The sequence below is a fragment of the Castor canadensis genome, chromosome 12 (genome assembly GCF_047511655.1).
Source record: "Castor canadensis chromosome 12, mCasCan1.hap1v2, whole genome shotgun sequence".
Taxonomy (NCBI): domain Eukaryota; kingdom Metazoa; phylum Chordata; class Mammalia; order Rodentia; family Castoridae; genus Castor; species Castor canadensis.
In genome coordinates, this window is record NC_133397.1 from 112,630,083 (window position 1) to 112,657,099 (window position 27,017).

The following is a 27,017-nucleotide window of genomic DNA, read 5'->3' on the forward strand; positions in this document are numbered from 1 at the left end:
AAGGCTGTTATTGACAAAGCAATAGATGGGAGAGCCTTGGTTGTGTATTGAGGCTTTGTCTTTGGGGGACAATTTCTAGACTTGGCTCACCAAATGCCATAAGCAGTGGTGGTGAGATAAGGCCTTCCTCAGGAATATGCTGTAAAGTACTGCAGAGGCAAGGACTTCCTGCAGAGCTCGTCATGGGCTTCCCTATTGATGGGAAGACCTTCTAGCCCTCAGTTCTAACACCTCGGTTGGTGTCCGAGTCTCTGGAGCGGGGTTACTTGGTCATTACATGGGTGAAGCTGGCTTCTGGGCTCACCATGAGGTAATCAGTGTGGTTAACGTGGAGTTACAATTGCACGGGAGAAAATGAGAACATTCTTTTGCTTTTTAAGTTAAGTTGTTATCCTTTTTTTTAAGTCCCTGCACCCTGGCTTATTGTTCTGAGCATAAGTAGCTGGATAACTGCAGAACAGTTTTCATTTGAAAGAAAAATCAATCTGATTTTTAGGTTTTTGACTCTGCATAACATTATCTTTCCCATAGCCCTAAAGGAATATTCTTTTGCTTTTGCTCTGGTTGTTTTTGAGATTTCACTTTTTGCTGGGGATGGCCTGGACTGTGATCCCTTTATTTCATATGTCCCACCATAGCTGGGACTACAGGCACATGCTACCATGCCCATCTTTTCCATTGAACTGAGGTCTTCAGAACCTTTTCTCACAAGTGGCCTAGAACTCTGCATCTCTCAATCTCAGCCTCTCAAGGAGCTAGCAATACTAAATTCTGTTACACCTGTGTTCGTGGCTAGAGAATGATTCCAATAGCCTGGCATTTCAATTAATTTAATCTCCCTTTCAATTTGAATTGACTGTGTTTATTTGAATCCTGTGCTGAAAAATTCTGAAACTGATAGGTGAATGACTATCAGTGAATTTTTGCCAAGGACTCTAGAGGGAAGAATGACCTGAGTACATATGGGCATGTTTACTGTGGTCCAAATAATCCCTGGATAGAGATTTGTGAGAATTACACTTGCTTGTAGCATGGTTTCACAGAAATTTCTCGTTATTTTATGAGACAAAATCACTCTCTAAATAATATATGAGGTTATTGTAGATTAATGGTGCCGGCTCTTCCACCCCTTTCCCATTTCTTCCTATTTTCCTATTCCTATTCCTCGGACTCCTATTTCAGTCCTTCATTCTCCAATGCATGCCATACATCTGTGAGGTGCTCACCGTTGTCTTGTCCATCCTCCCCCATCCCAACAGGTCCATACATTTTTAAGAGGTACTTGAGTAAGTGCCGGGGTTGAAGACCAAAAATCTCCTATAACTACGAAGGCACTGGTGGATTTGTTATGACAATACCGAGAGCTATGAGTATAAAGTATGAACATGAAAAGTTATAATTCTAACAGTGAATCCTGCATTTATCCAGAGTTTATTTTCCTAAGATTTGTGATTTTGAGCATTAAAATATGGACAGAGGAAGGGTAGATCCACCTCATTATTATGTACTATGACTAAGTATGACATAGTACAATATGACTAAATATAATTTAATAGTTAAGGATGCAATGTATGATATATAGCAGAGTATATTGAATATACTACAAGATCCTAATATGATTTTTAAAATTCTCAATTTTTGCCTCATATGAATCTCTACTAGTACACATACATGGCTATAAAACTGTTGTAATTGGCATCAGGTTAGGTATTGGCAAAATCTTACTTTGTCACAGAGTCTGTTGTGGTGCATGTCAAATTCCATTGTTCAATATTTGTGTAGTCTATGTATTACATCAATGTCAGTTACATTTGAAGCCCTAGCTCACCAATCATTATGACAATCCTTTACTCTAGTAAACCCTAACTCTCTCTCTAAATTATTTAAACCCAATCCAGGTATAAAATAAGTATGGCATATGTATGTGCGTGTATATATATATATATATATATATATATATATACACATATATGTAGTCTTTTAAAATAAAAAAAAAACCAGGACTGTAGAGCAGGTCCAGTTTCGGGGAGGGTATCAGCAGGAGAGGATGGGGGGGTGGTGAATACATTCAAAATATTTTATATCCATGTATGAAAACAACTATAAAACCTATAGAAATTGTTTTATAAGGGGGAAGAGGGATGAAGGGGAGGTACAGAGGTTGTGGATTTGTTCAACCTATATTATATATGTGTGTGGAAGTATCACAGTGAAACTCCTTTGTACAACTAGTATGTGCTAGTAATTCTTTCTTAAAAGAATCTGTTCTGTTGTCACAGAACGTTTTATTTTCTTTGCACCCACTGTACTCCTAAGTACCTACGTGCTTCTTAACAACTCAACATTTTAAGGGACTCTGAAGGTTAACTCAAGTGTTACTAAAATTTTTTTATTAAGTAAGATTACTATTTAGAAAACACAGTTCCCTTCCCTGAGCAAATGTATATGTAACCAAATAGTGTGAAAAATGTTCTACTATCACTGCCAATAACTTCTGAAGGTGGTACCCAAGAACCTGATTCAGAAAAAATACCTGAATCATCACCTCTGAAAACATCTGCCTGTATGTGAGTCCAGAGCAGAAGAGGGAGGGAGGCATGGGGCAGAGGAGGTGGTGTTTCATCCTGACTCTGTGATAAACACATTTTCTACAGTGCTGGGGATTAAGCCTAGGACCTTGTCATGCCAGCTGAGCTCTCTACCACTGAGCTACACTCTCAGGCTTGTTTTTTCTTTTTTAGGTTGTTAGTGTATATCAGCTGGTAAAAACAATGGGTTTCATTATGACATTTTCATAATGAAGCAATACATTTTGATCATATTTGATCCCCACTACTCTTTTGTTCCCTCAACTCCTTCTGCTAGTCCCTTTCCTCTTCTGAGATAGTCCCCCTTTACTATAATGAATTTATAAATTCTAAATCCATATATGACAGAAAATATATAATAATTGCCTAAGACTAGCTTCACTTGAAATAATCTCCAGTTCTATTTTCCTGCAAATGACATGATTTTGTTCTTTATGACTGAATAGTGCTCCATTGTGTATGTGCACCATATTTTCCTTATCCATTCATCCACTGATGGGCACCTAAGTTTATTTCATAATAATAAGTTTGGCTATTGTGGATAGCGTCACAATAAATATGCATATGTAGGTATCTCTATTTTATACTGACTTTGATTACTTTGGGTATACACCTGAGTGATATCATATGGAACTTCTATTTTTACTTTTAGAGGAGTCTCCATACCGATTTCCATATGAAGGTAGTACTTTACATTCCCACCGACAGTCCATAAGGGTTTCTTTTGGTTCAGTTTTGTTAGGTCATATGTGTACAAATATATCCATTTTTTTCTAGATTTTTCAATTTATTGAAATGTAATTTATTTCAGTATATAAGTATATTGAAATAATATGTTCCCTAGTGACCTTCAAGAGTTCAGTGGTATCTGTTGTAATATCCACTTTTTAATCAGTAATTTTATTAATATGTGTTTTCTCTCTTTTTGTTAGTTTGACTAAGGCTTTGACTATCTTGTTTATGTTTTCAAAGAACCAATTCTAGCTGGGTGCTGGTGGCTCACACCTGTAATCCTAGCTACACAGGAGGCAGAGATCAGGAGGATTATGGTTCTAAGCCAGCCGGGACAAACAGTCCCTATTTCTAAAATACCTAACACAAAAAGGGCTGGTGGAGTGGCTTAAGGTATAGGCCCTAAGTTCAAGCCCTCGTGCAAAAAAATGAACCAATTCTTTGTTTCATTGACTCTTTGTATTGTTTGTTTAGTCTCCCCTTCTTAACTTTCCATCCTTAGTTTTATTATTTATTTCCATGTACTAATTTTTGGTTTGGCTTGTTCTCAGTTTTCTAAGATTTTGAGGTATATCATTAAGTATCTAAGATGTCACTTTTTTTTTTAAATGTAGGCTTCTGTAGCTATAAACTTCCTTCTTAGAACTTCCTTTGCTGTATCCCAAACATTCTGGTAAGTTGTATTTTAATTTTCATTTGACTCTAGGAATTTTAAAATTTCCCTCCTGATATTTTTCTTTTCTTTTTTGTAGTGCTGGGGGATTGAGCCCCAGGCTTTGCACATGTTAGGCAAGTACTGTACAACTGAGCCACATTTCTAGCCTCCCCCTGATATTTTAAATAACATACTGATAATTCAAAAGTACATAGTTCAATGTCCATGTATATCTATAGTTTCTGCAGTTTATCTTGCTATTTATTTCTAATTTTATCCTATTATGATCCGATAAAATACAAGAAATTGTTTCTTTTTTTTGTATTTGTTAAGGCTTGGTTTGTGGCCTACAATGTGATTTATTTTGGAAAAAGTTACATGGGCTTCTGAGAAGAATGTGTATCCCACAACCGCTGGATGCAAGCTATTCTGGAGATGCCTTTAAGTCCATTTGATCTATGGTGCAGTTTAACTCTGAAGTTTGTTAATTTTGTATTTTTCTGGATGATCTATTGATGAGAATGGGGTATTGAAGTCACTCACTACTGTTGTATCTGGACCTATCTGTCCCTTTATGTCCAATAGTGTTTGTTATATGAAATTTGGCACACCAACACTTGATGCTTAAATATTTACAATTATTATATCATCTCGATGGTTTGTTCCCTCTATTAATATGTAGTGACATTGTTTACCTCTTTGTACTAATTTTGGCTCAAAGTCTGCTTTGTCACATACAAATAGAGATATTCCTGTTTGCTTTCACATTGTTTGCTTGGAATATCTTTTTCTATCCTTTTCTTATTATAACTAATTTCCCCTTCCTTATCTGAAATATTTGCTGGATTACTGAGATAATAGTGTTTAATGCTTCCCTAATTCTCATTTACATACTCTTCTAGTGAGATTTATTCTTTCCTGAGCTCTCATGCTTGAGTGTGTCTTTCTTTCTCTTTTGTGTGTAGTATTCCTGTAAGTTATCTTTTGAATGCCGGCCTCATGGTCACGAATTGCTTTAGTTTATGCTTATGATGGAAGACCTTTATTTCTTCTTTGATTTTAAGGATGACTTTGCTGAATATAGTAATCTTGGTTGGCAGTTAATTCTTTTTCAGGTCTTGAAATGCATCATTCCATGTTCTTCTGGCCTTTGAAGTTTCTGCTCAGTAGCATAGTACTATTCTTATGGGTTTGCTTTTGTAGCTAAGATGGCACGTCTCTTACAGCTTTCAGTATTCTTTCCTTGTTCTGTACTCTTGCCATTTTAGCTGTAATATGATATGGAGAGGTTCTTTTCTGGTCACATCTCTTTAGGGTTCTAAATGTCTCCTATACTTGGATGTCCATTTCTTTCCCTTGATTTAGGAAATTTCTGCTATAATTTCATTGAGTAAGTTTCTGATGCCTTTAATCTGTATCTTGGTTCCCACTTACATACCACAGATTTGTAGAAGTCTTGAATATTGTGATCATGATTATCTTTTATTTTTTGGTGGTACAGGGACTTAAGTTTGCTAAGCAAATGCTTGAGCCACACCACAGTCCTTTTTGTGTTAGGCATTTTTTGAATGGGTCTCACATTTATACCTGGGCTGGTCTGGATTGCAGTGCGTTTTATGCTTCCTACATAATGGAAGCACACCACTGTGCCCAGCATTTTGTGATTGATATAGGGTTTCATGAACTTTTTTTTTTTTGGCCCAGAGTGGCCTTGAACCATTTTGCTCCTGATCTCTGTCCACAAGTAGCTAGAATTATAGGCATGAGCCACTATACCTGATTATGACTTTTTTATCTTCATGATATTTAAATATAATAATCCCCTCAACCTTGTCTCCAATCTGTGATAGTCTTTCTTCTACTTGGATTATTAGTGATACTTTCCATTTAGTTTTTAAGTTTGATTTATTGAGCTTTTCCTTTCCAAGAGTTCTGTACATATTTTTCTTCAGAATCTTTGTATCTTTGCTGAATTCTTTATTCAAGTTTTTGAATTTCTCATCAACTTAGATTCACCTCATTGCTTCTTTCATCTGTTTATTTGAATCCTCTTTGAGTTTATTGATCATTTTAAAAACTAGACTTTTGGGCTGGAGGCAAAGCTCAAGCAGTAAAGTGCTTGCCTGAGTTCAGTCCCCCAGTAACATGAAAATAAATTAAAACAGATCTTTGAATTCTTTGGCATTTCAACCATTTCAATATTTTTAGGTTGAGCTATTGGATACTTATGCACTTTTGGACGAGCCATGTTGCTTTGCTTTCCCATATTTCTTATGTTTCTATGTTGTGATTCACACATTTGTTAGGATGGATGTCTCTTCTAGTCTTCTTAGTGAGCAGCCTTCTTTTGACAGCTCTACTCCCAGTACCACTCAAAGAAGGTAATAGAAACAACACCAAAACAAACCAGATATGGAAATTTAATAAAAATTTTAAAAATTTAATAAAAATCAATTAAAGAAAACTATTACACCACCAACAACCATAGAAAAGAAAGTGGAAAAACACTGTGAAATAAACTATACAGCTAATAATAAAAAGTGAAAATAATAATGATAAAAGAATGAAATAGAGGAAAAGCAGGGAAAGTGAAAAAAGAAGCAAGGTCAAATAAAAGGAAAAAAGATGAGGAAAAATAAAAGAGCAAGAGATATAAGGATCTGATTATAAAATAAGGAAAAAATGCAAAAAATAAAAATTGATAAGGTAAGAAGAGAAATAAAAGCTAAAAACATGAAAGATTTTAAGAATTAAAGTAAAATACAAAAAATGAACTAAAAAAGGACAAAGAATTAGAGAAGGTTCTTTGCAGGTCCTCTGATATTGAGATCAGCCAGGTTTGTTAGTAGGTTGTAGCTATGGTCTGTTGCAGTTCCTCTTTGTTACCATTGTACAGGCTTGTGCTATGTTCAGGCTTGGGGCCAGGTCAGTCAGATAAGAAGTCAGGGCGCATTTACTTTAGAAGCTTCTCTTTATATACGAGGAGTTTTTGTTGAACCCAATGAGCTCTGGGGCCTGTGGGCTGGGTAGGTTCTCACTCACTCCAGAGGCCCCCAGTCTGTGAACCCCAGGGCAACAAATGTCCATGTTGAGGAGCACCCCCAGTGTGTCAGAGAGTAGGGGGGAGCAAACAGAGCAGTGAGTTTTGCATTAGGAAGTTGGCTAGAAACCCTGGGCACGTTTCCTGCTGGTCTCAGTACATTCAAGCCCCATCTAGCAGTAAACCGCCCTGTGGGAGGGAGGCTGCAGAAATCAAGTGATCTGTGGAACCTAGGCTCAGAGCTCTCACTTCCTCCTGGTAACACACCACATGAGGCAAGGAGACAGCTCCAAAGGGCAGCAATCTGATAGGCATGGACTTAAAGCCTCCAGTCTCTGCCCAAGAGCAGTTCAGTCTCAAATAATAGATCCCCTTCTCAAGATGCTGCTTGGCTATAGCACTTCAAGATATGGGGAGTGATGCAAAGGATTTCTTTTCTAGTGCTAACCTGCCATGCAGGAGGAGTCACTGTCACACCAAATTCCTGCACTGGATTTAAGGCTCATAAGAAGTGTTGTTATCTTGTGGCTAGGATTGCCAGTTTATTGTTACCAGGACTGCCTGGCTTAAGCTGTGGTTGTGGTTTTACCTTCCTGACCCCAGGGAACTGGAGTTATAGCTGCAGACTTTTTCTTAGTTTTTTTCTGTGTCACCTTTCTGTTTCTCTGACTTTAAAGTTGTCCTGTCACCTTTTTCTTGATTACCAATGTTCTTCCTCTTTTTCTTCCTTCCTTCATTCCTTCCTTTCTCTTTCTCTCTCTCACTCCCTTTTTTTGGAGATACTGTTGTTTGAACTCAGGACCTGTGCTTGCTAGGCAAGTGCTCTTACCACTTGAGCCACTCCACAGCCCCTTCCTGTCTTTCTCTATTTTGCCCTGGATGTCCTTAGCCTTGTTTTCCTGAGACAGGATCTCACTATGTAGCTCACATGGACCTTGAACTCATTGTGTACCCCAGGATGGCCTCTGGAACTCAAAATCTTCTTGCTTTGTATTACAGGCACATACCACCATGTCAGTAAAGTCATAAACACTTCTTGACAAGAGAACAGAAAACATTAAATCATGAGCTTAAAAGAGGCTCATGGGTAAGTTTTTTAGCTTCAGGTATCTTAATATTATTAAAGCTAAATATCTTAATATTTACTCTCATCATCTTAAATCTCCAGTTTAGTTCCAATAGAGACTTTTCTGTCATTCACCACTATGATTTCAGAAGACCTTGACCTTTAAGGAATTAGCCCCTCCATATCATTCATCAGAGGTTTTGTCTCTTACTGTACCTTTCACAGATAACACTAATCCTTTAAATGTGAATTCTGTGGGTTCTGACTTTTATATCCCCAGACTCACTTGTAAATTGAAATGCAGATCCCATTCACTAGCTGCCCTGGGTAGTTCTCCTCAGACTTCAGGCCAGGATCAATTTATGTTGATTCCCAATATGTTTCCAGGACTTACCACTCTGCCTGACATAGAGTAGGAACACAATATCTATATATTGTGACTGACAGATGATGTATTGGAAAAAGGACAATTTTGTATTCTTTGAAATTTTTATCAGTCTGGGGAAGACAACCAAATCAGGGCCTTCACACTCCACACCAGGGACCTGAAAAACTTGAAAGATCTAATTATCCTCTGTATCTAGCAAGTCCAAATTCCATCCAAGTTCTTGATACCCATAGGCCAAGAGCTACCTAGTGCCAGTGCTAGTGGCAGAACTTATAACACCAGTGCCTGGGAATCAGAGGTAGAGGGCAGGGACCCACTAGTACTTCACAAGAGAGAATCTACCCAACTGAGCACCCAACAAGACCCTCCCCCCCCGACCACAAACCAGCAGATGAAGATAGAACACTCTGAACTAGACTTTATACTTGCATGTGAGCCCCTTGCCAACCTCCCACCTTCCACCCTCGGCCTAGAGTTGGCATACAAGAGGGTCACAGTGATATAGAAGCACAGCTCTGTCCTGGATCCTGGAGATTCTGTGGTCAGGAGCACAGAAGGTAATGACTACTCCTCAATTGTAATATAGGCTTAAGTAGGCCACATGGTTCCGATGCTTTCTAAAGTCTTTGTCTGTAGACAGCTGCAATGGAAAATATTGCCTAGATCAATATTCTAATGAGAATCTACTGTCTCTCATCTTCTTGTGCAAAATAGAACTGCACCTTATAGTTGTGTGGCACAGCTGATCCCTAACCCCAGAGTAATCTAGCCTCAGTGATTCAACATTTGTGTACGTCTACTCTTCATCGTATCATGGTGTATGTCATGCTAGGAATTATTTGCTGTTGGTAAATGTTATAGTACTTGGTAAGCATCTTGAAGACAAGATTATATGTTAAATTCTTGAGTGCCACCTATAGGCCCTAACACAATGGTATCAATACATTTGGCACTTAACAGATATTTGTGGAATTAATCCTAAATTCCACTAGGAAAAAAATGCACCTCTAGAATTGTGGCAGTTAAAATAGATTAAACATATGCTCTGTTATCAGGTGCTGTGTGAAATTCTTTTCCACATTATCTCAATTATTAACTTTTACATCCAAATCAGATAAACTCCATTACTACATTCATTTTACAGGTAAGAAAATTTAAAGGACTTGCCTAAGATCGTACAGCAAGTCAGTACTGGAGCTAGCATTTGAATCCCAGCACTACTGTCCCCAGAATCCATGCTCTTATCCAGAATGCACTAGAGCTCTCTGATGATCTAACACACAAGTGGTGTGTTGGAAAAACGACTTCATTAGGAGACATAAATTCTGGATTTCAACTGAATAATCTGCACAAATCACTCATTTCTTAGTATCCTCAATGTCCCCCTTGTCATACAGGGATATTTCTCCTACATGTAACCACAGAGATTATTTGGTGATCAAATGAGGAAGTGTGATTTTTTTTTTTTGGCAATTCATAGGCACCTTTAAAAATCTGATGAAATTTTGTAACTCTCCAAAAAGATCCGCATCCTCACACACACACAAAATTGTGCATATAATTTCAGGGGACCATGAGCTTTCTGAAGATCATTTACAGCTTCTGACTAAGAACCCGTGGTACACATGATAGCATTAGACAGAGACAATCAATAAGACTGCAAAAGTCCAGTCTTATTACCTCAGCTCTTAGGGTTCTTTTCTCTAGACATGGAACCTGATCCCAGTCTGGAGATCCAAATTTCATTGGCCAAGTAACTTTGGGGGGTGACTTCTTCTCTGGGTTGTATGTGCCAGGGCTAGAAATAAAAATACAAACATGTCTAATGAGTTAGTGATCATACTAGACTGACTAACCTTTTGATGTCAGGCAAACATGGGATTCCTTTGCCTATTAATACATTTTTAATTAGAGGTTAATGTTAAAGATAGCCAGTCTCAACATTCAGCTTAGATAAAGATCAACTTTAGTTTAAAAAATATTTCTGAAACTTAGTGTCTTTAGCTGAGACCACGAGAAGTAGGTGATGAAAGAGACCAACAACAGTGATTAATTAATACTGCCCACAATTTGAAGTTGGCGATTCACATGCAGAGACAATCTTTCTGAAATCTAGGGAGCAGAGCAGAACCAGTTAAATTTTCTTGACAATTGCCTTTGCTCATTAACACTTTCAGTATAGATTCTTCTGTGGGGGAAATAACACTGGAGTAGATTTGGGGGTCAAAACTCAATTCTTAAATGTCTTTAACGCAAGCTTGAAAAAGTTAATTTCAGTCTCTAAACCTTGGATTTCTCCTCATTAAAACAAAGACCTTAACATTTGCTATAAAATTCCATACATTCTGAATGGGTTCCTAAAGCATTTAGAATAAACTCCTTAAGCCTATATACTCGAGTGCACTCCTGCTTCTCTGTTCTCATTTCTTCCTTGCTCACTACACTTCAGCCATAAGTAGCATCTTCCTTTTTTACTTCACATCAGATTCTTTCCCAACTTACAGCCTTTGTGCTTACTGTCCCTTCTATCTCCAAATCTTCAGATCTCAGATCAAGTGTCATTTACTCACAGTGTGCTTCCTTGATGACTCTAGTTAAGGTAGCCTCCAGTCCATCCCTCTATCACATCTTCATCCTGCTTTACTTTCTTCATGGCACATCTCCAAGTCATTATACTTCCTGGTTTGCCCACAACAGACTTTGCTTATGGCTACTGTCCTGGTATACTATTAATCATCCCCCTCTCATTTTCAGAGTTTGGCAATTTGAGTAATAAATTCATGGACACTAGGGATAATTGTTTATCCTTGGTGTTTATAATGTCTTTGAGAGGGAGGGAGATGGGTATTTGCTTCTCATCCTCTAAACTATAAGCTCCAAGAAATCAAGAGCCTTGTGTGATGGATGTATTGCAAGATCTCTGGAATCTACAAAACTACCCAGCCCATGACAAATATTTATGGAATGAATAACAGATTCTACAATTATACAATGCCAAAGATCTGGGAGGCAAGAGGTGAAATATTTAAAGGTGGTAGTTTCTTATTTAGCTAGATGGTTTGGATATAATCCCTGCTTTATCTACCTCTCTGCCTATTGCTTTTTCTTGAAGGGCATCAGAAAAGAGGAGACATACCCAGGATAAGAAGTGTCCTTAGCAAAGCTCCTAAATCGAGGCACCAAGACATTAAATGGAGCAAAACTTTGTTTGTAATTTTGCCCCGAAGTATTTACTCTCTGGTACATGCCTGGGTACAGTGTCACCTCCTGTTACCAAGAAAAAAAAATTAAAGTGTTAGAGGCTTATATATATATATACATACAAAGACTTTCAGGTTTTTTAAAAAACAGAAACATCTTCTTCTTGTTCACAAAACCAATTATGGTTCACCATGTCAAAATATAGAAATAAGTTTACGTAGGTAGAAAACCAAGATAAGGGTGTGGTTTGTCTATCTAAGGATACATAATGTAGAGCTTCTAAAACTAAGGATGGATAGAGAACCAAGGCAACTCATTACAGTCCACCACCCTGCTGAGAGATTATTAGAGCCAGTATCTCTAGCCTTTGAGTTTGCATGTCAGGAAACATTGAAAACAGATTGGGATTTTTTGACTGGGGACACAGCTCAGCAGTAGAGCATTTGCATAGTATGGCAAGGCTCTGAGTTCAATCTCTAGCACTGCATTAAAAAAAAGGATAAGGATTCTGTACTGAACTCAGAATCCAATCACACAAAAGGATGGAAAAGTTTTTAATTGACAAGATATTATGGTGTATGTATTTTAACCTTAGACATCTCGGTATTGAAGCCCTGTCTTGAGACCACTGTATCCAGGACACACACACAGGCAGCAACATGAATGACCCTTCAAACCCAGTGCAGTACCTTGCTGATTGGCTGAAATCTCACAGCTGTCCTGGCTCCAAGAGCATATCCTTTTATACTGGTTGGAATCCTAGATAGGTTGTATGCCAAGCCTTTCCACTTCGAGTAGGAGAGAGAAAGAGAGGTGGAAAGGAGAAGCATCAGTAACACAGTGAACATCTTTCAAAATGGTGTGAACTTAGAATGTTCCCATTTGAACCTTCTTTGCAACAGATTGCTTTTGATTTCTGGACTTCTTCAAAGTCAAGACCATACAATTACCTAAACAGAACATGTAACTTTGCAAAGGAATGTGGATGGATAGGCAGAATAAATGACATCTCTGTGCATTTCAATGAATCCAGTCTTTTGAGCTCCAGGAGAGCTGACCATGCCTTGATAGCAGTCAGCCTGAGGACTGGATTACATGGGAGGAAGGCTGCCATTGGCTCGCAGGTCTTTGGAAGAGTGGATGGAGTGGGGACCATAGGAGACAAGGCTTGTGTTTGTGGGGGTGGGGGGGGGAAAGGGGAAGTTATGTTCTTTAATCTCTGTATTGGCTTGAACAGCTGGTTGTCAGACGGCGTATTTTCTCACATTGGGACCCGGCAGATTACAAATACCTTTAAGTTTTTCCTCCAGGAAACTTGGGTACCTTTCCATAGCCAAGGAACTGAGAATACTCACATCTGTTACAGTGTAAAGCCCAGGCCCTGTGTGAGGTGATCCCCTAAGAGGGAGAAACTTGTTCCCCAACCAGTTTGGGGGATGGTAGTGAGGAAAGAGCCTCCTCGGTTGACATGATCCAAAGGAGTAGTTCTCTGTCGTCCCTAAAGATCAACAGAAAGGAGAAGCTCCAGGTAAGGGAAGGCACATAGGTTCATTATGGGAACATGTTGGTGGAGGAGAGGGGAGGGACAGGTGGAGGAGAGGAGCGGTCTTACAAAAACTACACCCAACTCTACCAAAGGGACGAACTGTCCTTCCTCCCCCTTCATTTGCCTAACCTCCCCACCCTTCCAAGGCCCTCTATTCTTGGTTTCCTTGCAGCCCTGCTCACCAGCTCTGCCAAAGCACATCTCGCGCGCTGCTAGGGCTCGCACTGTGTACTACGTTGCCAAGGGAACGGAGGCGGGCCCAGCGGGGGAGCGCCCCGAGTGCGCCTGCGCAGCAAATGGGGCGGGCGTGGGGGAGGAGGCGTGAGCGGTCAGTGACTGGGCGGGAACCCGCATCTATCCCGGGAGATTGTGAACTCAGCAGCTGGGCTTAGGGTAGAGGGTCGGCCTTTCTCAGGGGGTGACAAGAAGCTTTGGAAACGTCCACGAGGAATGCACTGCTGTAGAGGGAGGGACAGTGGGGTTCAGAATGCCCCTAAATCCAGACTACAAGGGTCAGGGAAGCAGCAAGTGGCCGCAGCCGCGTTGGTGGGCGGCGCCTTGGCAACACCTGGAGCAGCGGGCAGTGGAAGGCGGAGTTGAGCTGATAACCGTTCTGGTTCTGTTAGGTTTCTCCTAGGTCCATTTTTCTTTTTCCTCAAGCCCTTCCAATCTGGTCGCCCCATATTACGTTATAGGGGCAGAGGAGGGAGCAGGGGCAGTCAGGAGGCTTTGAAAAGACTGGTGGCTTTGGAACATTATGCGTGCAGTGGAATCATTTAAGACGTGCTTAATATTTTAAGAATTTTGGGCAGTCCATTAATTTGTAAGCTCATCCTCGCCTGTAAATTGGGACTAATAATTTCTGCTTATAAGGTTGTTTAGGGGATCAACTCAATCACATTCAAATGTCCTGTTGGGCTCTACAAAAGTTACTGGTTGGTTGTCCTTAATGCTGGATATTAGCATTGAGAATTTTGATTTTACAAGTGATAGAAAGCGCAGTAATATAAGAAGGTTGCTATGAAGAGCCCAGCTTAAATGAGATTAAGATAGAGTCTTGAAGTCATTGTGTCATTTAGTCCAACCATTCTATCAACTCAAAATATGATTATGGTAATACTGACGGTAAATAAAATGTAAAGAGATACTGGTATTAAGTTGATCATTTTCCTTTTCATTAATATCTTAATATTTATAGATTCTCAAGTGTCTTTTTAAAATAATGTTCACATAATGATACAGAACATCTCACAAAGCATGATGAAAGCATGGCAACTGATTCCTGCATTGGTAGGCTGGTTTGTTTTAGAATAATCCTTTAAGAGGTAGAACAGCTGGGCTAAATAAATAAAATATAATTATGTTTGAGGATATCAGAGATAACAAGGAAGAAAATAAATGCAGGGCCAAAATCCCAGAGAGAATAGAAGCCCAGAGTAGTGAGTCCAGCAGTTCACACTGCTGTTGTCTTTGGATATTGGTTAATTAAAAAGATGGCTAAGAGGCAGGGGATTTGAGTAGAGGTTTGAACAGACAGTCTGAGAACTGTAGAGAAATTAGGTTGGCCATGGAGAAGGAGAGACTGGAAAATACCCTAGAATTTTAGTTGGGATTCTTAAAAAACCCTGGGAATCATGGTAAACAAGAAATAGACCAGCTTTCAAAATCCCCTGAAATCCAGCAGTGCATCAATTCAGCTCCCAATGTATTAAGATCATCTGCTTCTACCCTTATTGTTCATAGGACCTGTAAATTTTCACACCAAAAAAGGAAATAGATGGTAAGGAAATTTAGAGATTGGAATAATCAAACGTGGACTTTAAAGTAACTATACTTGGCGCAGCATAGGGAAGGGTAAACATAGGGAAGCAAAAGAAAGAAGGAAATATGTGACCTTGAAGCAAATGCATGACTTCTGAAGTAAGAGGCTAAAAGAAAAGGGTCAGGCCCAGTAAAGATCCAGTGTACTCAAGAAAAGAGAAACTACCCCTCCATCTCCTGTTACTAATATAATGCACTGTTGGGTCCACCTACATCCAGATAGATGCCAAACTTGTTAACTGTTCAGTAAAGGCCACCTGAGCACCATATAGTCAAAGGTGGTTTGTCTATGCCCTGTGGATCCCCTGAATAACCAATTGTGTTATGGTAAAAGAAGCTAATGCAGAATTTTAGATACTGCTAAGGAATATCAAGGATGATCCACTATTTGAATGATGGCCATCATAGAGGAACCTATGCAGCTAATTACTTATGTAGACAATGTTTTATTATGGCCACATTTAATGAATATGTTAAGACTTCAGCAGCTCCCATAATGTAGATTTCTAAATATAATTATAGAATCAAGAAGATGCAGATGTTTATGGAGGCTGTTACAGTTTTTTGAGATTGTTTACTGTTTCCTCTATTTGACTGTGTCTGAGGCCATTATAAATTGTTATTCCAGGGAACTGCTTGCTTTTTTGCAGTGGAATAAAAATAAGAATAATAAGTAGATTCGATTTTTGATATAATGCTTCCAAGAGTTTCTTTTCATTTGAAAGTTTACTGAGTTAAACAATAACCAGATCAGCACAGAGGCTAAAGCTGATTATTATATTGAAGAAATAAAATGATAAGATGAAGAATTTTAGAAGCAATAAAGAACTCAGTGCTTAGGTTTAAAAGATAAGAAATGCTAAACAAAAAATTGAATGAAATTGGAAACAGATAAGAAGAAAGCATTCAGACTGACACTTGGAGAAGCAAAATGGTAGAAAATACATAAAATAGAGTAAGACATTGATGAGAAATAATGAAAAAGTCTAATACACTTGTATTTGGAGTTCCACAAGGAAGGAAACAGAGAGAATGTGGCAGATTCAAGAGTTGAAAGATAATGGCAGAGAATACTTCAGAACTGATGGGAAGCAATGAAATAATGATTAAATGAATGATACAACCTCAAGCAAGACAAGTACAAATCCAGTCACTTGGTCGTATGATAGTAAAGCTAGTGAGAACCACAAACAGAGAAAAACTTCAAAGCAGCATATTAATTTCAAACAAGCAACAGCAAGCCTGATAGCTGTCTGTCTGACAGAAACAACAGAAGCCAGGAGACAATGGAGTGGTACTTTCAAGTGTTAAATAACAGTAAAAGGATGGGGTATAAATTCCATAAGAAGATTATCATAAAGTGAATGTATGTGTATTAGTATCAGACAAAGCAGGGAAAGAGGCATTGGTAAAGATTATTTTAAATTAATGCAAAGCCAATACCTCTAGAACCTGTAACATATATATATATATATATATATATATATACGTATATATATATATTTATTTATATAAAACAACATAGCTTTAAAATATATAAAGCCAAAGCATGAAGAAATAGAATGAAAAGTAGGTCATTCTACATCCATAATGGATGGTTTTAATGTACCACTCCCAGAAAGTGATAGAATAAGCAGACAAAAAATTAGTAAGCATGGGGAAGATTTGGCCTACACTCCTATCCAGCGTGACTGAATTGCCATGCAAGGTGCAGTGCTGCACAGACTGAAGAGAACATATGGTTTTTAAGTCCCTGGAAACATTTACTCAAACTGATGAAACTTAACAAATTTCAAACGATGGAAATCTGAGTACATACAGAGTATGTTCTCTAACCATAGTGAAAATAAAATAAGTCAATAACAAAAAGATAGGAAAATTAGTATTTTAACTGAATGATAAAGAAAACATGATGTGAGGCTGGAGGTGTGGTTCAAGTGGTTGAGCACTTGCCTAGCAAGCAGAACACCCTGAGTTCAAGTCCCACTACTGCAGATTCAAGTTGGTGCTGCAACCAAAATAACAGCTGAATGGAAAATGGTAGCATTAAATGCCTGTGTTGGAAAACAAGAAAGCTCTAAATATAATTTAAGTATTCATCTCAAGAACTTATGAACATATTCAATTAAACCTAAAGGCAGCAGAAGGAAGGTAATAAGAAAAGCAAATACAGATATTTATGAATGAGAAAAATAAATATATAATTTAAAAACATCAAAATCAAAAGCTGAGGTGGGCATGGTGGCATGTACCCAGTCCCAGCTTCTCAGGAGACTGAGGCAGGTCCATTGCTTGAATCTAAGAGTTTGAGGCTGACTTGGGGAACAGTGACCCCGTGTCAAAAAACGCAAAAAAACCAAAAATCCAAAAGTTGGTTCTTTAAGAACACAAATAGAATTGATAAATCATGGATAATATTGTTTAGGGGAAAATAAAGGAAGACACAAGCTTCTAACATGAGAAAAGCAAGGGGGGAACATTGTTACAGATTTTATAAACATTAAAAATGGATATTAAATGGAAGTTATAAAACTATATTCAATAAGTTTGAAAAATTGATGAAATGGATACATTTTTAGAAAAGTGTAATGTCAAGTCTATTGTAGAAATAGAATTCGTAAGTTAAGACTTTCTCACAAAGAAAACTATAAACTCAAATGGCTTCACAAGAAAATTCTACTAATTAAATATGAAATAACATAGCTATTAAACAAATGATTAAACCATAACAAATAAATTATTAAAATAATAAAAAGCCATCATTATCCAGTTGATTCTGTAAGACTAGAACTATGATAACATCACATGACAATGACTTTACAGCAGAATATCTCATATGAACATAAATGAAAAAAATCCTAAATGAAATTCAGCAAACCAAATAGCTTATCATTTCATGACAAAGTTGAAAATAAAATCAAAATAGTTTACTCATTTACTAAAAATGTGATTATCTTGATGGATAAAAAATTAACACTCAATATTTAATCATTCATGATTTTATGAGTAAATCTCTTAGCGAGGCAGGAATAGCTTTTTAAATCTGATAAATGTTATCTATGAAAAATCTATACAAAATATACTTAATGATGAAAGGCTGAAAAATTTTGTATTGAGATTGAAAACAAGATCAGGATTCCCACAATTGCAATATTGCAATCTATTGAATAACATGAGAACACATGTTATTGAAAAACAAATGAGCAGGGAAAGTACTTTTAGAGTGATGAAACAGGTCATTTGTCAGCTATCATAGTGGGAGATGAAGTGGGCAGAAGTTATGAGTAAAGGATGGTTTCATGAGGAACAGAATGTCAGTGTAATAATAGGAAACTTTTCTGTAATAGCTTTTTTGATATGTTAACCTAGCTAAGGGTTTAACAACTTGCCAGAGGCGCTGGAATACAGCAAAGGCAACACTAAGAGGAAAGTTTATAACTATGAGTGCCTACATGAAAAAGAGATGTCTCAAATAAATAACTTAATGATGTACCTTAAGTTCCTATAAAAACAAGAACAAGCTAAATTCCAAATTAGAAGGCAGATAGGAATAATAAAGAGAGGGCGGCATTTAATGAAATGGAGACTAAAAATAATAAAGTAAATGAAACAAAAAGTTGGGTTTTTTTTAAAAGATAAGATTGATAAAGTATTAGGGCTGGTGGAGTGGCTCAGGGTAGAGTGCATGCCTAGCAAGCATGAGGCCCTGAGTTCAAACTCCAAACCACAAAAAAGGAAAAGATTGATAAATCATTAGCCAAGCTAACCAGAAGAGAGAAAGAGCAGACCCAAATTAATAAAATTAGAGATGAAAAGGTGGACACTACAACAGATACCAATGATATCCAGAGGAACATTAGGGAGTACTTCAAAAACTTATATTTTCATAAACTGAGCAGTCAAGAAGAAACGGGTAAGTTTATAGAAGCATTTGACCTGCAAAATTGAATCAAGAGGATATAAACCACTTAAATGATCTATAATAAGCAATGAGATTGAATTAGTAATAAAGAGTTTTCCAACAAATAAGAGCCCAGGACCACATGGGCTCATTGTCAAATTCTACTAGAACTTTAAACAAGAACTAACGTTAATTCTCATCAAACTATTGTATAAAATAGAAAGGGAAGGACCACTGCCAAATGCACTGTATGAAGCCACTCTTACCCAACTACCAAAACCCAACAAGGTCATGACAAGAAGAAGGAGGAAGAGGAGGAACAGAGACACAAAAATTCTCAATAAATTACTCGCAAACCAAATATAATAACACATTAAAAAGATCACACACAATGATCAAGTTGGTTTAATTACAGGGATGCAAGGATGGTTCAACATACACAAATCAATAAATGTAATACAGTACATAAGCAGAAGCAAGGACAAAAATCAATAGATGTGGAAAAAGCCTTTGACAAAATTCAACATCTTCTATGAGACAAAGCTCTGAAGAACTAGGAAAAGAAGAAACCTACCTTAACGCAATGAAGTCCATGTCTGAGAAACCAGTAGCTAACATCTCACTAAATGAGGAAAACTGAAATCATTTTCTTTAAAGTCAAGAGCCAGGCGCCAGAGGCTCATACCTGTAAACGTAGCTTCTTGGGAGGCTGAGATAGGAAGGATTGCTATTTGAGGCCAGTCCAGGAACATGATTCATGGGACCCCCATCTCCAAAATAACCAGAGCAAAATGGACTAGAGGTGTGGCTCAAGAGGTAGGGCACCTACTTTGCAAGCATAAAGACCTAAGTGCAAATCCCAATCCCACAACCCTCCAAAAAATTCAAGGAAGAGTGTGTCTACTCTTCCAACTTTGGAACTCCTAGCCAAAGCAATAAGGAAAGAGAAAGAAATAAAAGCAATTCAAAAAAGGAAAGAAGTCAAATTATCTCTATTTGAAGGCGATAGGATCTTATACATGAAAGACCCTAAAAACTCCACCAAAAACTCCTGGATCTGATAAATTCATTGAGCAATGTAGCAGGATATAAAATTAACACTCAGAGCCAGTAGCTTTTCTATATACCAACAGTGAAAAGGCTGAGAAAGAAATCAGGAACACAATTCCATTCAAATTATCCTAAAAGATATCGAGGAATAAACTTAACGAAGGAGGTGAAAGACCTCCATTATGAAAACTGTAAAACCTTGAAGAAAGAAATTGAAGATGACACCACAAGATGGAAAGACTGCCTATATTCATAGATTGGCAGAATTGATATTGTGAAAATGGCTATTCTACTGAAAGCAATCTATGGATTCAATGCAAAACTCATCAAAATCAAATGTAATTTTTCACAAAAACAGAAAATTTAATACTATATTTCATATGGAAACATAAAAGACTCTGGGTATTAAAAGCAATTCTGAGCAAAAAAGAGCAATACCAGAGTCATAGTAAACACAAGCAAATAAATTAAAAAAAAAAAACAGCATGATACTGGCACAAAAACAGACACAAAAATCAGTGGAACAGAAGACCCAGGATAAAAACCATGCAACTACAGCTATTTGATTTTTGACAAAGGAACCAAAGACACACATTGGAGAAAAGACATCTTCTTCAGCAAATGGTGCTAGGAAAATGGATTATCTACAGGTAGTAGAGACTAGATCCCTGTATCTCACCTTGTGCAAAAAATCAACTCAAAATGGATCAAAAATCTTAATTTCAGATCTGAAACTGCTACAAGAAAACACATTGGAAATACTTGAAGATAAAAGTATATACAATTATTTTTTAAATAGGACTCCAATTGCCCAGGTAATAAGAGCAAGAATTGACAAATGGAACTGAATCAAATTAAAAAGCTTCTGCCCAGCAAATGAAACAATTATCAGAATCAAGAGATGCCCCACAGAATAGAAGAAAATCTTTCCCAGCTGTTCAATAGGTAAAGGATTGATATCCAAAATATACAAATAGTTAAAAAAATTAAACACAAAAAGAACAAATAATTTAATTAATAAATAGGCAAATGAATTGAACAGACAGTTCTCAAAAGAAGTACAAATGGTTAATAAATACTGGCCTTCATCAAGAAAACAAACAACAAATGCTGGTAATGATGCCCATGGGGGAAGGGAGAGGAACCCTCACACACTGTTGCTGGGAGTGTGAACCAGTATAACCACTATGGAAATCAGCATGGACGAAAATCAAAAACCTTAAAAGAGATTGACCTTATGCCCTGATATACCACTTTTGGACATATATCTAAAGGAGTGTAAACAACATACAGTAGAGACACCTGCACACCATGTTTCTGTCCCACCATTTTCAGTACCATGCTGTGGAATCAGCCTGGGTGCTCCCAAACCAAGGAATGGATAAAGAAAATGTGGCATGTATACACAATGGAGTGTTATTACACCAGCCACCAGCAGCCAGCCAGGGGTGGAAGGCGGGGCTCAGGGGCGTCCCAACCAGAAATCTCTAACTTTTAAAAAATTATGACTCCCCTTCCTACTGTGTTTTTGTTGTTGTTTTTTAAATTTTTAAAAGTTTTTAAAAATTATTTTTACCTTTTACCTCTTGTGTATATCTAGGAAACTTCTAGGGAAATACGTACTTTATGGAATACATTTTAAGTACTAAAATACATTTTATTTCAAATAAAGTAAAAGACCTTTACTCTTACGCAGCTAAATTACTGATTATATATTTGTTGAACTGATTTAAGTGTTAAAAATTACATCAAGAGTTTAATTTTTTGACTTAAAGCCTTCTTAGTAATGTCTTTTTCACTACAAAAAAAGAAAATGTGGTATATATACATAGTGGGATATTATTAAGTCATAAAGAAGAATGAAATTATAACGTTTTCAGGAAAATGGATGGAACTGGAGATCAGCATGTTGAGTGATATATACCAAGCTCAAAAAGCCAAGCATCACGTTTTCACTCATATGTGGAATGGATACCTAGAATGGTGACAATGGTGATGGAGTACGAGTGTAAGGGAGACTTAGTGGGAAAGTCAGTAGGGGACGGGAGGAGGAAAGGGGAGGGTAAGGAGGATCAAAATTTTATATAAATATATTATAGTATAGTGAAACTCACCAAATACTGTTTGAAAAAGTGGGGAGGAAGGCAAGGGTTAAGAGAATATAACAGAGGGGTGAACTTGTTCTGAGTACACTGTACGCATCAATGGAATGATCACAACGAGTCCCCTTGTACTATCAATGTATGCTGGTTAGAATAAAAATTGACAGAAAAAAGTGTTTCCCTAGGTAGTCATAAAGGAAATGCAATTAAAAAGACCATGCCAAGAAACAACTCAAACTCTTGCTTGTACTTTTAGTGGAAGTGTAAATTCATCAGCACATTCAATCTGAAAAAGTCTCGGTCAGCCTTTCCCAATGCTGAGCACAAACATCTCCATGGATTTCTGATTCCTACTTCTTTGGCATTTACTTGGCAAGAATGAATACAATCATGTGCAAAATGCATGTATGGGAATATTAAAAGAAACATTAGCCATAATAGCTATAAATTGACTAAAAATACCCATTAACAGTAGAATGAAAAAATAAATAATAGGATATTAATACAAAGGACTACTATACTGCAATGAAAATGAACAAAAATTCTATACGTGATAATCTCACAATGTTGAAGGAAATAACTCAGACATGAATTTTTTCACGCTGCCTATGTCAATTTCTATAAAATTTAAAACAGATAAAACCAATATATGACCTAGAAATCAGGACAGGGAGTCTTTTGGTAGAGAAGGCTGACAGGTAAAGTGAAGCAGGAGGAGGTTTGGAAGCATAACGAGGTTCTACTTCCTATATTGGGTGCTGCTTATCCCAGTGAGCTCACCTGGTATATTTCACCAATCTGTTCACTTATGATTTAGGCCATTTTCATCATGTATTATAAACCACTAAAATAATTTATTTCAAAAACTCGGAGCCAGTTATTGTGGTGACATCTGCGGAGGCAGGAGGATGATGACTTTGAGGCCAATCTGGGCTACAGAGCGAGACTGTGTTTCAAAAACAATTCTGGGAAACCTAGAAAAGTAATGCTGTCCACTCAGCATTCAGGAATAACATTCATATCCCCTCTCTTGTATTTTACTTAAATGGGTCACGATTGGTCTGTTTTTCTCTATTTCAACTAAAGTGACTCACTTCTTTCCTGTTGTTAGAAACCAGTACATCTGAAAGTATTAATTTTAACACTTAACTTTTGTTCTGGTGTCTACTTGTAACTCTGCTCTTTTATTTTCTTAAACTTCTTGCATGAAATGACTTCTTTTCATTCTAGACTGATTTGTTATATATAATAAATGGTGGGAGAACTTTGCTACACCGTGGCCTCCTAAAGAAGTTATAGCTGAAATATAAGATATTTTATTAAAAATTATTTTTTGTTTGTTACAGTTCTGGTATCATATTGAGTTGTTTATAAAATTGTGTGTGGAATGTTATGTCTTCTATGACTTTGTTATTAGGATAATAAAATGATTTGCAACTCAAAGCAAACCTTGGATCTGAACAAGGGTAAGAAGCCCGGATTCAAGGACTAAAACACCTGCTAGCAAGGTAGGTGTACCTAGGTGAAGTATACAGAAAGGAGGAAAACAGAGGTGCCAAATCCCACCTTCTAGTCTTTCTTAAACAAAGGCGTGAACATAGGCGTTGAGGCCTTGCAACTGGTTTTCAGTAAGTTCAAAGACCTAAGCCTTGGTTTTTCTGTAAAGTAGCACAAATCATTCTTCCCTTCCAAGACTACCATGAGGATTCAGGAGTAACAAAGAGAGAAACCATTAACCTACCATCGGCATTTAGCAAATATTAGTGCACTTCCCATCTTCTACCTTTGTTTTTCTTGTGTGGTGCTGGGGATTGGACCCAAGGCCTGTGCATCTAGACAAGTGCTCTACCACTTGAACTCTATCTCCAGCACCAGGGGTTCCAGTTGTCTTTGTGCAAATAAGGAAGGTGACCATTTATCTGGATGGGTACTGCTCCTTGCCAAGGCTTATGACACAGTGAGTGGAGCCTTCACCCTGTCCCCAGCCAGCATCAGGCTCCTTACATAATCCCTATGTGATATGTACCCCCACCTCTTTCTAATTAGACCCCAATCTGGATGGGATGCATTTTCATACATTTTCTGTAGCCCCAGAACATGGTTACCGTGAGCATTGCTCCAAATCCATGGCATAGGTTTGGTGGATTGCAGGCTCTGAAGTAGATCCTGAAGCCTGGACTTGGAGGATGCCTCCAGAACATCAGACTGGAATAGCTCATTACAAGGACTTTCAGTGGCCTCGTCTGTGTCGTATGCTATCTCCATAAGTCAATACTCTTCTACATGGTCTTTAACTAACAAAATGAGGAGGGTTTCAAGATTGGCTGCTAAGCAACAGCCCCACCCTGGAAGCTCCCCTTGAAATCATTGTGACATTGCTTTCTGAAAAGCAGTATGGTGGTACAAAGGGATCTGGAAAGTCCTAAATTTGAGAATTAGCTCTCTAGTTACCAACTACACATTCTTGGGCAAATAATTTATCTTTGCAAGGTCACAATTTCCTCACTCTGTAACACAGGGATAACATTTACCATAAAAGAGGTACTGTGTAAAGGTCCTTGTCCAATGCTTGGAATACTCAACTTGTTAGCTCCTACTTCCTTCATGCCCTCATTCATGTATTCATGCAACAATTACTTACTAGACTCTTATAATATGCTGGGTGCTCTTCTAGGCCATGGGAATATATCAAGAAAGAGAAATCTTGTCTTCACAGAGGTTAATTCTAGTGGGAGATGTTAAAAAAAATAAAGGTAAGCACATAAAATGTATAGTATGCCATACAGCAGGTTGGTAAGTGTCCAGAGGAAGGAAAAGCAGGCACAGCAAGGAGAGATGAATAAAAGAGATTTCTTAGTCTTAGGTTCAGTGGTCACAAAAGGCTTCAAGGAAAAGCCTGAAGGAAGGAAGTGAGAGAATCAAGTGGAAATCTGGAGAAAGAGCGTTTTAGTTTGTGCAAAGGCCTTGAGGTTGTAGCATTCCTGGAACACTCGAGAAGTAGCATGGTGACATAGCTGAAATACAGTGAGGGAGACTTGTAGGGAGGTGACGTCAGGGTGGTCATGAAGGCTAGATCATGCCCGCTCTCTTCCTGAACACAATGGATGCACAATGGGATGGTAGAGTGGCTCAAGTGGTAGAGTGCCTGCCTAGCAAGTATGAGGCCCTGAGTTCAAATCCAGTGTGGCTCCCCAAAAAACCCAACTCATTTCTTTGACAGTAGATGCACAGTAAACATTTGCTTAAATGGACTAATTAATATGCAAAAAGAGAAGGAAATAAGAAGGTTTATATTTTAGGTTGCAGTAGTTTCTACATTCTGTAAATGACAGAATTTGTTTTTGTGGGAAAACAGTAACAATGGGTAAGGTGTTAGTTTAGAAATACTTTGTTGTTCAGAGATGCTGTTTCCCCAAATCATCAGCTGCTCTCATGTCCTTTCTTCATCAAGTCCAGTGTTCCACACCTTCATGAATCCCTTCAGTGCAATTGGCTTACCAGTGACCTAAACAGGGAACTCCTTCAAAATGACTTCCCCAAATTCCTGAGCTCTATTTTATCACAGACTCCAGTTTTTGAATAGAAATGTAATTATCTTAATAACTACCCAATTTTATTGACTTTTTCCTTCAACTGCTCATTAAGGGCAGACACAAGTCTCCCATTTCTATATCTTTGATCCCCAAATGCTTAGGATTAATCCAGCAGCTATAGTCACTATGAGTGCTTCTTCCCAGCCCTAGCTTGTCAATCTGGAATTTAGACCAAGTCACCACCATCTTTGCCATAACCTTGCAGTGGCTTCCAATCAAAAACTTGCACAATTGGCTCCTGCCTCTTTCTTTCTTGTGCACACAAGAAAGAACACCACTGGTCTTCTTGTACCTAATGTGCCATGTCCATTCATTTGCTGTTCTCCTATCTGAGAAACACTTTTCCCAAGATGGCTGAATCTCCTTGAAGGTCAAGGACCCTCTCCTACAGGTCCTTCCCAGAACACTGCTTTTGTCTGGAACTGCTCAAACTAAAGTAGAATCTTCTCCTACGCACTTTCTAATACTATTTCATCTTCCTCACTTCCTGTGTATTTGTTGCCTAACTCTGCCACGAGCAAGATATGATTCTCATGAGAGAGGAGTTTTTGTCTTATTTAGCAGTGTCCTCAGTGCCTAGGATGATTCCAGGCCCGTAATAATAAGTGCTGAGAAGTCATTAATGAATAGACACTACCCAGAGAACTGTGTGCCTCATCCGTCACCAGTGCTGTCCTCTACCAGAGATGTGCTGTGATTGGTGTCAAGGGAGCCAGTAGAACACAGCATAGAAGAGTCTGAGCTTGGGGCTAGGCCGCCTGGCTTTGGATCTGGCTCTGCAGCTAACTAAGTAAGGTATATGATATCGGACAGTTTACCTAAATTCCTCTAGGACTTTGTTTCCTCTGATTAATACTATCTGCCTTGTAAGACTGCTGGGGGAACAAAATTAGAAAATACATGTAAAACTCTTAGACCAGAGTTTGATTCAGGCATGGTGGCATCTGCTTGAAGGCACAGTTCCTTGAGAGGCTGACGCAGGATGATCACGAGTTCAAAGACATTGTGAGAAAATAAATTTGTCTGTTTTTTTTTTTTTGTTTTTTGTTTTTAAGAACAGAGTTTAACACATAGCAAACATGCCAGAAAAAATATGAGGGCAGGCAGCATGGCTCAAGTGGTAGAGCTCCTAACTAGCAAATGTAAGGCCATGAGTTCAAACCTCAGTACCACCAAAAAACCAAAACCAAACAACAGAAAAGTATGGGTCATTGTGTTCTTATCACATTAGGATTCTTTCAGTTGCAAATTAAAGAAACACACTTGAACCAGCTTAAGCTGCAAAGAGGAAATATACAGCCATAAGGATTTTTCACAGAATTCAAAGGCAAAAA

At 37.9% G+C, this 27,017-nt stretch overlaps 1 protein-coding gene across 1 annotated transcript; it reads right to left on the reverse strand.

Moving 5' to 3' along the window:
• Nucleotides 1–6,651: 6,651 nt before the first annotated feature.
• On the reverse strand, nt 6,652–13,457 carry Cimap3 (ciliary microtubule associated protein 3). The gene is made up of 6 exons (XM_074051019.1): nt 13,399–13,457; nt 13,026–13,168; nt 12,360–12,458; nt 11,606–11,736; nt 10,150–10,267; nt 6,652–9,109 (listed from the first exon to the last, which is right to left on the reverse strand). Exons 1-6 carry the CDS (start codon nt 13,415–13,417, stop codon nt 9,041–9,043), a joined length of 579 nt encoding a protein of 192 aa, XP_073907120.1. The 5' UTR covers nt 13,418–13,457; the 3' UTR covers nt 6,652–9,040.
• Between the last annotated feature and the right edge of the window lie 13,560 nt (nt 13,458–27,017).